Source organism: Hyposmocoma kahamanoa, unplaced genomic scaffold (genome assembly GCF_003589595.1).
Source record: "Hyposmocoma kahamanoa isolate Upper Pololo Valley unplaced genomic scaffold, ASM358959v1 172, whole genome shotgun sequence".
In the NCBI taxonomy this organism is placed as follows: domain Eukaryota; kingdom Metazoa; phylum Arthropoda; class Insecta; order Lepidoptera; family Cosmopterigidae; genus Hyposmocoma; species Hyposmocoma kahamanoa.
The window spans coordinates 820,505-833,665 of NW_020653622.1; the positions used below are offsets into that span (position 1 = coordinate 820,505).

The following is a 13,161-nucleotide window of genomic DNA, read 5'->3' on the forward strand; positions in this document are numbered from 1 at the left end:
GGCAGACTCCCATAAATGTTTTTGTCGACATAATTAATATGCGTCTGTTTATGAAAAATATGTGATAATATGCAGTTGAACTATTCTGAGAAGTCAGGAATTTAACATGTTCCAGTTTGAAGTTTTGGAGGTTATGTGTTACGTAATTGAATAAAATATGTTCGGTGTATTATTGTTTTAAAATAAAGTACAGAAGCTTTAAACAGAGTCAATAGAAACTGAAAGGTGCCGTGGTTTTGTGACGTGACGAAAGTTCAGAGGAAATTATTTTGTATACTGGTATGGCTAAAAGGCCTGCAGTTAAGCCATAACAAAAATGCTGAGTTAATTAATGACATATCACCATTGACTTACAATTATATGGACGTCGGGTCCGTGCTAAAAAGTGTCCGAAATTATAGGGCGTTAAAATCGTATACAGAGCGTCATTCACGCTTTAGTCTTCGTTTGTTCGACTGACAGCGAAGCAAGCAAAATTAGACAGTACTGCGATGTCATTACAATTTAAATCGAACGTTTTAGCTTTTTCATATTCCTTTACATGTCACTACGTTTAAATAGCACTTGGGACATTTTTTTCGTGGTTTTTGTATTAGACCCGTCGTCCATTTATTTGTAAGTCAATGCATATCACAGACTATTTCAGTGGTAACTCGGACACAAATTATTTTATTGTGAAACGTTACCATCTATCCCTGATTTTGGGAACTTTTTTTGTCAGTTTTACCATTTTCGCGCGTGGCATTTCGGAGAAGAAACTCGACTTTATTTTTTGTAATTAAGTAGTTAATCTTTCGTTAACTTATTAGAAGTCGGTCGAATCTGTACATTTGATATTACGTGAACTAAATGTGGACCATATCCATACGTAGGTACTGAAATTCCTTTTCTGGCGGCTAGATATCCGATGTAGAATCCAGTCGGATAGAAGTGAATTTTTTCTAAGTGTTTGATCTTTGTATGAAGAATTATAACAAACTACTGGAGTAATTTCACAAAAAGATAATTGAATATCGATTCAATACAAATTTAACAGTATATAAACAACTTAAAACTAATGTGGGCAAAGGCCGTCTTATCGCTAGAGCTAATTGGTCATGCCTGTGACTTTAGCGGCTATCCTCCAATTGTATAATAAATGTACCAAAGCCAAAGGGCAACTGAATAGAACCCGAAGACAGCCGAAACACAAAGTTTTTCAAGGGTCATTGAGAAAATAGAAACACTGTATCTACATATTGGTTTTTTCTCTATTGTTATATAGGTAATGGAAGCAGTACGTCTAAAAGAACTAGAAATGAAGCAAGCGGCTGAGATTCTAGGCGTGAGCTACGGAACCCTCTACGGGCGTTACAGAGATGTCTACGGGTGCATCAATCGCCCTTATAGGTACGTACAACCCGGCCGATATATTGTCGGTGTTTTATCATCGAGTATATAACCAGAAATAGAGACGAAATGTCATTTAATTTGTTCGAAAACTATTCTGCCAATTCATTACGGTGACAACTGCGCTCCAATTGGCCAGCTCGAATTCGAAATAATTGACGGGTGTCGTCAATTGTTTCACTTCAAAACCACCAGTTCAACTTGCGTTATATTTAATTACCGGTTAAATGTAATTCCTTTTAATAATAACATAATAAATACAGAATATTTTTGGAATATACGAAGATTTTGAATATACACACAAATCAGTTGTTGGCGCTGTACTATTTCAGCTCTCTAATTTGTTATTTCAGCGCAAGCGAGAGTTGATATTTAAAAGTGATATATAGCCCATTTGCGTAATAAGTTGCCAGGTATGGATGGCCCTTATTTTGCCTCTATTTCTGGTTATATACTCGATGGTGTTTTGTCCAAAGGGTAAAAGCGCCATTTTGACTTTTTTTCAGTGTTGTGTTAAAATGTTTACGTACTGTTTTTAAAACTTTAAGTTAAAAAAAAAAAACTGAATTTTAAAACAGGGCGTAAATATTTTAAAACAGTCGTTAATATCTAAACATTCATCCCTGAAAAAAATTTCAAAATGGCGCTTTTGCCCTTTGTAAATACACCGACGATACTACGTAGCTTTAGTACTTCTAGCACGAGGTTATTCTCTAGTTTCCGTCCAGATGATATGATTGTCTAGCACATTAATACTTTTAGGATTAAATAGACAAACTAGGAACCCTATATGGTTTAAACTGCAAAAGTCAGTCTATTTTAACAACATGTATACATATATACAACATGTATATATACCTAACTGTATACACATATAGACCCCTCCTACGTAAAGTATCGTATGTCGAAATTGCCAAGTTTACAGGGGAGCGTTTTAAAGTTCTGAATTCATTGAAATAAGCATAACACGTGTCTAGCATTTCTCAGTTGTATTCGGCAAAACTCGTTACTCATATAGAGTATTATAAAGTCCTAGATATCGGTTAGATGATCACTCTATGTGAGTAACGATCTTTGACGAATAAAATGGAGACTTTTTTTCAACTTTTCAACTGCCTTTACAACATTCAACTGCCTCCGTGGCCGAACGGTTACCATGCCGGACTGCCACGCAGAGGTCCCAGGTTCGATTCCCGGGCCGGGAGAAATGTTTGTATGGCCTACATTTATTTCTCTCGTGAGTTTGGGTGTAATTTGTGGTTGTCTATGTGTGTGTCCATGGCACCCGCGACACAGGGTTTCCCTAGTGCGGGGCTATGTTGAGTGTGTGCGTTATTTATTATTATTATTTATTAATTACACCCAAACTCACGAGAGAACTAAATGTAGTCCATACAAATATTTCTCCCGACCCGGAAATCGAACCCGGGACCTCTGCGTGGCAGCATGGTGACCGTTCGGCGATTGAGGCAGTTTATATTAATAATTATATTTTAAAAAAACTTGCGAGCTGTAAAATATTCCTTACATGCTATTCCCAAATTCATTCACGAACTTCAGAAGTTCAAACACAACTGCACTTCAAAATCTATTAGACACTTCAGGCACTCACGTGGTATTGTGAAGCCGGTTCCATTCTACTTTTTTATTATAAGTAATTTATAAATTTTTTATTATAAGTTTTTTTTATTATAAGTTTTTTTTATTATAAGCAATTTATTATTTTTTATATGTTCTTTTTTATTACAAATAATAAAAAAGAGGTCACAACTACTTCAGCCTCCCTATTAGCACAAAAAACATTTTATTTTTCAGAAACCCTGGTAAATTTCTTTTTGATAGAACCGCGAGGGAGTTCTGGAGCCCGAAAGGTCCGTCGGATGTCCTGGAGCGGCTACAGCGGGGTGAGATAACACTGGACTCGGCCTCTGCTGCGTTAGGTGTGACACCTTCCAATTTAGCAGCTTATGTTGCTGACGCTGGACCTGCTGAGAAAGGTGATTATAGCACAAATCACCTCTATTCATTTCCTCCCACTCTCCACTTCCACCCATTGCCACCTCCCCATAAATCCACTTTATCTCCCAAAGACGGTAGCAGTTGCTGATGTTAGACCTATTGAAGTGTGTGATGATATTGACGATCTTGATGACACAACAGTTTGCGCTGTGGGCGCTGAATGAGGAAGCCCTAGAGTTGGTTCTGGTCTGGGTGTTCTGGGTAGTGGCCCAGATTACTTAATAGTCACTACTTAACAGATACATCACTCTCACACAAAACCGAAAATTCCTACGCTGTAATAGCTTACTAAATCTGACTAATGACACCTGGCGCTCACTACAAAGAAAAAGGAACCTTAGCCCGCGTTCAGTGAGGTGAAAACAACGTTGTCCGCCGTACGCAGTCGCGCGGAGCCGATTGCTCATAAATAAAAAACTTGTATGAGCGCTTGTACCGACGTCTGTACACTCACCGGTGGGCACTTATCGTCCGTGTATTCTTTTACACTGGTACTCATATTGCACGGAGTTCCTTAATTTTGAGACCAGGAAATTTGTGTGGTTGTTCAAATCAAATTAAATTACTGTGTACGCACGTCTATAAGGTCTTATTTCTAGGTTCGGCGAACTAAAGCACATAAGTCAAAATCCAACATCATTCATTTAAATTAATACATCTACCGGCTAAAGCACATGAGTCAAATTAATTTGTTACTTCATACATTTGTAACTTTATTCTAGAGGCGTCTTTTTCAAATTTATCATTCTCTTCACATCTTCCAACACTATAAACATCACAAAAATATATAATTCTATATTAACAAATGAAGTACTTTTTTTACTTATGTGCTTTAGTCCGCCGACCCTCGATTTAACATTGTTGTGTCAGTACGTATTGCCAATTTTACGGCATACAATGTACATAATTAAATTAATTTAACAGTAAATTACTAAATTTTAATTACGAAATGTCAAATGTTAATTTTAATTTAAATTCTTAATTACACTTATCGTAGTTAACTATTATTGTATGTTTTTGTCATTTAAGTAATCGCTGACTTTATAATATGCTTTCCTAGTCAATAAATTAAATAATCGCTTTTTGAAATTGGTATCGTCGTTAGTCGCAAGTATATAACTAGGCAACTTATTGTATAGTTTTGGTGCCATCGTACAAATATTATCATGAAAGAGGGTAGTCTTACAGGCTTACATTTCCACCTTGCTGAAGTGTGTGGGATTTCTCCGAACAAAAAGAGCCGTTTCAAATATGTATATTGAAGGAACTGTTGATAATCTTAGTTTTTGAAAGTGTGGTATATAGCTGTCCATACAGCACAAGCCACAAATTGCCTGAATACACCTTTTTTTGTGCAATCAACACGTCCGTACTACGTTTGGCATTACCCCAGAACATAATACCGTATCTTATGATTGAGTCTACATACACGAGGTAAGCCATTACTTATTTATTAGTATATAAAGTTGTACACAGTTGTGCACTTATGCATTTTGGTCTACAACTTTAGATAGTCTCCACAAAGCGTATGCAAATCTATTTATTCTTATACAGAAGATTTCTATGTGTTTTTCCCATGTTTTGGATTACTACATACCGTCTTCCAGTGTCATCGCCAATCGCAGAGGACGCCCTTGGTTCAATCGCGAATGCATGGACGCTGTTAGTGAGAAACAGGCTGCATATCGTGGTTGGATCAGGGGTCGTGTAACAAAGGATCCCAACCTTGCGTCCCTTAAAGCAGCCTATAACAAAGCAACCAAGTCTTGCAGGAGGGCTTACATAAGAGCGGATGCCCAGCGCGTTTCACGGATTGGCCAGAAGCTGGTAGCCCATCCCACCGGTAGCCGTGCCTACTGGAGCCTGGCCAAAGCCGTGGAGTCCAATTTTTGTCGTTCGTCGCTGCCGCCTTTGAGGTATCCCGATGGATTTTTGGCCTATGGCCCCGAAGAGAAAGCCAATTTATTGGCCGACCTTTTTGGGGCTAACTCGCGCATTCACGACCAAGATGCGCAACCGCCGTCAATTCCCCACTGCGGAGTCACAATGCCTGATATAGTTATCAGACAATGTGATGTCCGCAAGGAATTGCAGACTCTTGACGTGCGGAAAGCCTATGGTCCGGATGGGATACCTCCTATCGTCCTTAAAAGGTGTGCGGCGGAGTTGTCTCCCGTACTGACGCGCTTATACCGCCTCTCATACCAATCTGGTAACGTGCCCCTAGCTTGGAGGGAGGCCAACGTGCAACCTATCCCCAAGAAAGGAGATCGGTCTGATCCGACAAACTATCGCCCAATAGCTGTCACTTCAGTGATCTGCAAAGTGATGGAGCGGATTCTAAATATCCAGATAATCAGGCACCTGGAACGTCACTCCATTCTTAATGATCGGCAGTATGGGTTTCGGCCGAACCGATCAACGGGTGACGTTCTAGCGTATCTAATGCATCTCTGGGGTGAAGCTATCGACAAACAGGGCGAAACCTTAGCGATAAGTCTGGATATTGCTAAGGCCTTTGATCGGGTCTGGCACCGTGGTCTCCTCTCCAAGCTTCCGGCATATGGTCTTCCCGGCCGCCTTTGTGAGTGGATCTCCGGCTTTCTGCGCGAGCGAAGATTGCGTGTCCTTGTTGACGGAGGCACTTCGCGGCTCGTGACAGTTAATGCTGGGGTGCCACAGGGCTCAGTGCTGTCGCCCACGCTGTTCCTTCTGCATATCAATGACTTGTTGCCTTTTGGCAACATTCATTGCTATGCAGATGATAGCACAGTGCACGGTTGCTATTATAAGCAATCGTCAAGCACCCGGGAGGACCCTGAGAGAAACCGGGAAAAACTTGTCGCTGAGCTCAACCATGTTTTGGAGCATATATCGTCATGGGGCTCCCGAAACTTGGTTGAGTTCAACGCCAAGAAAACCCAGGTATGCGCGTTCAGCTCCAAAAAATCCCCATTCCTTCCACTTCCCCATCTTCAGGGTACAACGCTGACGCTGCAGGACAGGCTCAGTCTACTGGGGATGAGCATCCGGAAGGACATGAGCAACAAAGATTACATCGAGAGCGTCATCTGTACCGCGTCGCGCAAGCTTGGCATCCTGAACAAGGTGCACCGATTTTTTACTCCAGAGCTGCGATACCTGTTGTATAAAGCTCAGGTCCGAAGCAGCATGGAGTACTGTTCGCACCTTTGGGACGGCTCTGCCAAGTACTTGCTCGATGCCCTAGATGGACTGCAGCGCTACGCCTTCCGTGTTGTCAACGATCCTCATGTAACTGAGCATGCGGAGTCGTTACAGCTTCGCAGAGATATAGCGTCTCTTAGCGTATTCTATCGTCTGTACCACGGTGAGTGCTCTGAAGAGTTATTCAACCTTGTCCCTTCCTCTCCTTTCCATCAGCGGACCACCCGTGCCGGACTGCGTTGCCACAGTTGGACGGTCAGTTCAATACCGTCCCGCACTAAAAAGTTTGGCAATTCGTTTTTATGCCGAACCATCAAATTGTGGAACCAACTCCCGGCGCATGTATTCCCTCCCCTCTATAACATCGGGTCCTTCAAACGTAGTGTGAAGAAGCATTTGGCCAGACCGGCAAAATGATAGTGACGGAGTGAAGATATTTGTGTTTTCCATCCGTTACTCTCATCTCTGGACTGTATTCGCACTTTCCATCAGGCGCGGTGCAGTCATTTTGCCGAGTCACAATAAAAAAAAAAAAAAAAAAAAAAAGTTTTATCCTATTGTCTATGTATATTGCTAAAAATTTTGCGGAAATTGCAAAATTCCTTCAATTTCATATTCACATAGCTTATATTATGTTGAGTATATACTTTATTAATTTTGTGTTTAAAATTCATATACATTTTGTTATAATTATTAATACAAAGATCGAACACTCAGAGAAAATTCCTTCGATCCGGCCGGATTCGAGCCGACATCTTCTGGCATACCGTGGCAGACGCTATACCAACTAAGCCACGGCTCACTTGTTACTAAGAGAACCTATAATCTATTTGTATACCTCACAACCATCAACATGAATACGCAAACAAAAGGAAGCAGTGCAAATACAGCAATACAAGTCACACTACAATAACAGACAAAAACAAAGAAATCACAAAAACGGTTTGAACATCATTTATCCATAATAGTAAATAGTATTAGTTTTATTTTATATAAGTTCAGTGATGTGGTTGTTAAATCTTAATAGCGACTTATCAAATATTTCTATACTCATGAATTTGCTATTATATAAGGTACATGCTCAGTTTATAAAACTATTACTTCCATAGCAGGTCTTTCTTGGTTTAATGGCAAATAGTGTTTTTTTACGACTTGTTCTTTCTTGCTTATAAGGTACACGTAAATAATAAAATTATAAAAATTATAAAAAAAGTACAAAAATTTAAAATATAGTGAATTACGACGTCTCTCGCCAGGGTCGGTAGCTGTAAAGGTATCTAGCTGGGTGATAAAACTTTCATAGATTTCTCATAGATGGCGCTACGACTAAAAAGTCGTTGAAAAACCAAATACAGAGACACGACAACAAGCACATAAACAAATTCGTGAGGTCCGCTGGTCCGTTCCGTGGCTTAGTTGGTATAGCGTCTGACACGGTATGCTAGAAGACGTCGGCTCGAATCCGGCCGGATCAAAGGATTTTTTTCTGAGTGTTCGATCTTTGTATTAATAATTGTAACAAACTACTGGAGTAATTTCACAAAAAATAATTGAATATCAATTCAATAAAAATTCATATACATTGTTTTACTCAGATTAATTAGTAGTCTATTATCTTGTAATTTTTTATTATAGATTACATTACATTGTTTATTTCTTGGTCAACTCTATTGCGGTTCTAAATGTCAAAAATTACGCAAACATTAGCATAGAATATTTTGTAGCTGTAGGAAAGTTATTGATCTACATCAGGAACAATAGATGGCCTAGTACACTTCCTTGGGGTATTCCATGCAACACTGTTGTATTAGTTGAAAAATATGATATGTCAGTTTTAATTTTAGACGATATTTTATTGATGCATGTCATTTTTTATTATTATTTTTATTATACATGACAGGCAAATGACTCCACTCCACCTGATGTTAAGTGGAAAGTGGTATCCAAACGCGAAGGAACCTAGTGCAGCGATGAAATCCTCAAATCCTCAATCCTTTGCTTACGATTAGTCAAGTAGGATTCTAATAGTTTGTGTACATTTCCTCTGATCCCATATCAATATAGTTTTTCTAATAAGATTTTATGATTGACGAAATCAAAAGCCTTTGTCAAATCCATGTATAGTGTTATGATAGGTTAACTTTTATCTATTGCTTTTAGAACTGTAGACAGTAACTCGTAAATAGACAAATTAATTGATTGACCCTTCCAAAAGCCCTTACGATTCTTGATTAAAATTTTATTTGTCTCTAAGTATGATAACATGTTTTCATATATAATTTTCTCATAAATCTTAGCTAGAACTGGAATGAGAGAAACAGGCCTGTCGTTGTTAATATTTTCTTTGTTACCTTTTTTGTATAAAGTTTTAAATATTGATATTTTAAATTCAATTGCCAATATATTACAGTCAACTTAAATCGTCTTTTAATTTTACAAGCTCGAGATCATAATCATCTTCTTGGATCTGGCGGCTACAATATACTGGTTTACTATGAAAAACTGAAAACGTTACCCGTTTGTTCACGAAACATATGCTTTCAGAGTTCGAGCCTATACCCATAGAGATCGACCCGTCCCTGAAGATGAAGCCTCGCCAATCCACATTCTCTGCCTCCAACAACTCAAAGACCCCACGATATAAAGGCACTACCGTCAGTGGCAGCACCGGTACCACAGATAAGGTAAGCAAGTTTTTTTAAGCTGGTGCCCGCGATTTTGTTATTAATATCAAATGACAGGAGGAACATATAGATGTAAGAGTATGATAAACTATTTACATACTGTAAAATACTTCCTGTAAAAACAAAAGTTCAATATTTAGCCGCTATTGAAAACTATTATGGAACTGAATTTAAAATTAATGTAACGAACAAGTACAACACTAGGCGACCCCGTGAAAATAAATATGCATGCCTAAGAGTAAATAACTATTACGGTAAAAGAACAAATGGACATCTCTGCCGTCTGCTAACTATAGTCTGTTCCATTTTGAACAAAAAGTAAACAAAACTGTTTGGTTAAATTTCTAAAGCAATCACACAATATTTTATCGATTGATATATCATCACTTTTTCCAACAATGTTAATTTGAATAGCATTATTAAATCGTATTTGAAAAATAATAGTCCCAAAGTGAGGTTACTTTTCATCTATACATCTATGACTTGTCTATGGTTGCATAGTGCTGTACGAAAAAAAAGATTCGGTTCATCATCAAATCGATTAGTAAATCCAATATTTCAACCGCATTCGAACGAGTATTTAAGTATAACGATTTGAAGAGGAATTAAAATTAAGATTTCGGAAAATTTAAATATGCTTATATAGGTTATGTAAGGAAAACTGCTAGTATGACTGAATTGAACTAATCGATTCATTCAATCAATTATTCTGTTGCCGGATCCGCTGAAACGGCAACATGCTGAATGGGTCACGGTTTCCTTGGCAGCACACAAGCTTTGTATTCTATATATGTATGAATTTAGTTCCAAATCCTTGTTGTTATTATTATTACCATCATTATCAGTATTCTTACTAATATAAAATGCATGTGTACTGTGTTCATTATTTAAGGAATAAATGATTTCTATTTATATTTCTATAATCGATTTGTAGTTGGCATTAAAATTGACCGTCACTAAACCGTCTATGGTCGGGCCAGTGACTAGTATGTTTACATTTTGTTCAAAATGGATTAAAACTAAGCATAGAACGCAGCAAGTGACAAAAGATTTTTTTGAGATATCATAAAAAACCATAACCCAGTTTTAGAATATTGAATTTGTTAATCGCGTTAAAAGTTTTTGCGCTAAATTTGTTAAAAGCGATAACTCCGGTGTATGTGAACCGATACTCATGAGTCTTTGTTTGTTGGAAAGGGGGTATACTCCATAGTGGTCCCATTTAATTTTGAACAAAATCATCCACCATTAAAGGCGCTGTTCACGCATGAAGATTCATTTTTATAAATAGCGCCTAAATTTGATTATAACGAGCAATTACTTTAATGGTTGATTTTGCTATTCTCCCATTCAAGGCACTTTTCTCTCTCAATAATAATATACTTTGAGTAGTGAGAACCGATTTTCATTGTCTCATGTGTCAAGTCCCGTATAGTGGCGAACTAGGGGATGAACCCGGGTTTGCGCATTTTCCGATAACCGATTTCAATAAAACTTGGTAATTATATGTAATTCCACATACTTTTGATTTCGGTTTTTTTAGTACGCTGTACTGATTAAACGATAATTTTGTGCTCTATCTTTTGTTATTTAAAACGGATATTTGAACATTTTTGGTTAGTGGAGGGCAGATCTCTTGCCAATTATATCTAATAAATTCTATTTTTGAGAGGCAGAGAATTGTTGAGTATTTTTACATTGAAGTAAAAATTAAAATTTATACTTCTTGAAAGCATGTAAATTTAGTAAGTTCTACACTGGTTTTGTTAAATGTACTTGTACTAGGTATACTATAGTTTTGTTATTGTGAGTCGCCAACAAACCGCTTTCGCAGTTTGGTGAGTAATTGAATTATGGACTCTTGTATGTTTTCTTTGTATGAAATAAATAAAATAAAAATGTGCATAACAGTTACAGTGTCACTCGGGGCTTTAAATTGCAAGTATCTGAGGGGCACTCCCGCGACGCCTATCACACTGAGATATAAGTTGACAAGTCCCATGTGCCTGTAATTTCACCAGCACCCTCAAGGCCCATTTAGATGGAGAGAGTTTCTCGTCTGGAAGACACGAATATCAAAAGAATATAGAATACTTTCCTCGTCTAAACATTCGCGATTATCCCTTCCACGTGAGCGATAATCGACGCCTTTGAATATTGGACGTCTCCGTGTAAACAGAACTGGGAAGCTAAAATCATATTTCGAGTTTTTGTGCCAGCCAGTTGCTACCATGAGTACAGTGCGCGAAGATATGAAACCACCGTATCAAACACTATATCACTGCTTTTCTAAGACAAGAAATAACAATAATATTTTTTTATTTCAAACTAATGTTCATATTTTGTTAGTAACAATTTTCTTATTCTATGTTAGTAACAATGAAATTTAATTAATTATGGAACGCCTGTGACACGCATTCCAGTGCCTTACTAACGGGCAATCTACCCGCTCCAGAATGGTATTCCGGAGACCGCTGGTGCTGGTGGCACGCGCTGCATCAACGACGCCACTCGTTGGAAACTATCAACGCGCGCCTTAATGAATCGAAAAAGGAAAATAAACATTTTGGATTAAAAAATGTTATAAAAAAAAATGTCTTGACTTGTTCGTCCCCTAAATTAATATTATACAAAAAAAGGTTTGGGGTGAAATTAATTGTGTATTGTATTTGCAGTCCACGCGTAAAATAGTGATTGGAAGTTTAGAAGACGAGGACCCCATCCCGGCCACAGTTATCACCACCAACGAGGGGAAGAGCGCGTTTAGCGGCGCCTCCACCACTACCACCGCTGGTAAGCAATTTTTTTTATGATACCAAGTATTAATAATAATAATAATAATAATAATAATAATATAGTAATAATAATATTAGCAAATCGTGACATTAACTTATTACTTTGTATCATTAAGAGTCGATAGTACCTCATCCCGAATTCAAATTTTTACTGCCCTGTTGATTCGAATTCGAAACAATTCACGATCGGAGCGCAGTTGTCACCGTAGTTATTTGGCAGAATAGTTTTCAAGCAAATAAAATGACATTCCGTCTCTATTTCTGGTTATATACTCGATGTATGGAATCAACCAAAGCCATTAGAGGTAGCATAGACTCTTAAGAAATAAGAAAAAAAATATGTCGCCATTACGAAATACATCTTTGACTAGAAAGTACGTGGGTTTTTTATTGTTTGAATTTATAGTGGAAAGATTATAATATAATTTACAATATATATATCATTGGAGTCTCATTTCTATGTCTATTAGGAAGATCTCCATCACAATTGACAGGACACTACCACTCGGAGTTTTAAATCGCAAAGAGCTACGTACCCAACGACGATGTACATTGTGGCCGCTGGATGCGGAGGTCCCGGGTTCGATTCCCGATAGGACCAATTTGGGAAACCAACTTTTCAAAATAGGTTCTCGTCTGAGTGTTCTGTGGGAAGTGTCCCGGAGTGAATTACGTTGGTCTGGTAGGTGCTCATAGTACATTTAATTCCCTAGTTTGAGAAGGTAATTGGTGTCGTTGTTTGGCACATATTATTATTATTGTATTATATTGTATTAAAAGAATACTGCAATGCGCCCGTCACTCTGAGACGTAACTTGGCAAGTAAATTTATTATACTCCGTCCTATAATTTATATAACTTTTGGCATATGCATGCCTCCAAAGTTCCGTAATTATTGACATGCAACCATAGGCAAACAATGCAATACTTTCTGGATTCTTTTATTTTTTAATTTTAGTGAAGCGACTTGTGCTCTTACATTTATCAAGCCATTAGATTATGTAACGAAGATTATTCAAGTTGATAAATTTTATTGTCTAATAAATTATAATGAAATGAAATAAATTGTAAATAATTATAATAAATTC

The 13,161-nt window shown here is 37.7% G+C and overlaps 1 protein-coding gene across 1 annotated transcript in view; it reads left to right on the forward strand.

Moving 5' to 3' along the window:
- Positions 1–13,161, forward strand: part of LOC113225755 — a 140,297-nt gene that overhangs the window by 97,480 nt on the left and 29,656 nt on the right. Inside the window, exons 14-17 of the mRNA XM_026458165.1 lie at positions 1,265–1,389; positions 3,205–3,386; positions 9,139–9,278; positions 11,954–12,071. Coding sequence (XP_026313950.1) covers positions 1,265–1,389; positions 3,205–3,386; positions 9,139–9,278; positions 11,954–12,071 — 565 coding nt within the window. The remainder of the gene's footprint in view (positions 1–1,264; positions 1,390–3,204; positions 3,387–9,138; positions 9,279–11,953; positions 12,072–13,161) is intronic.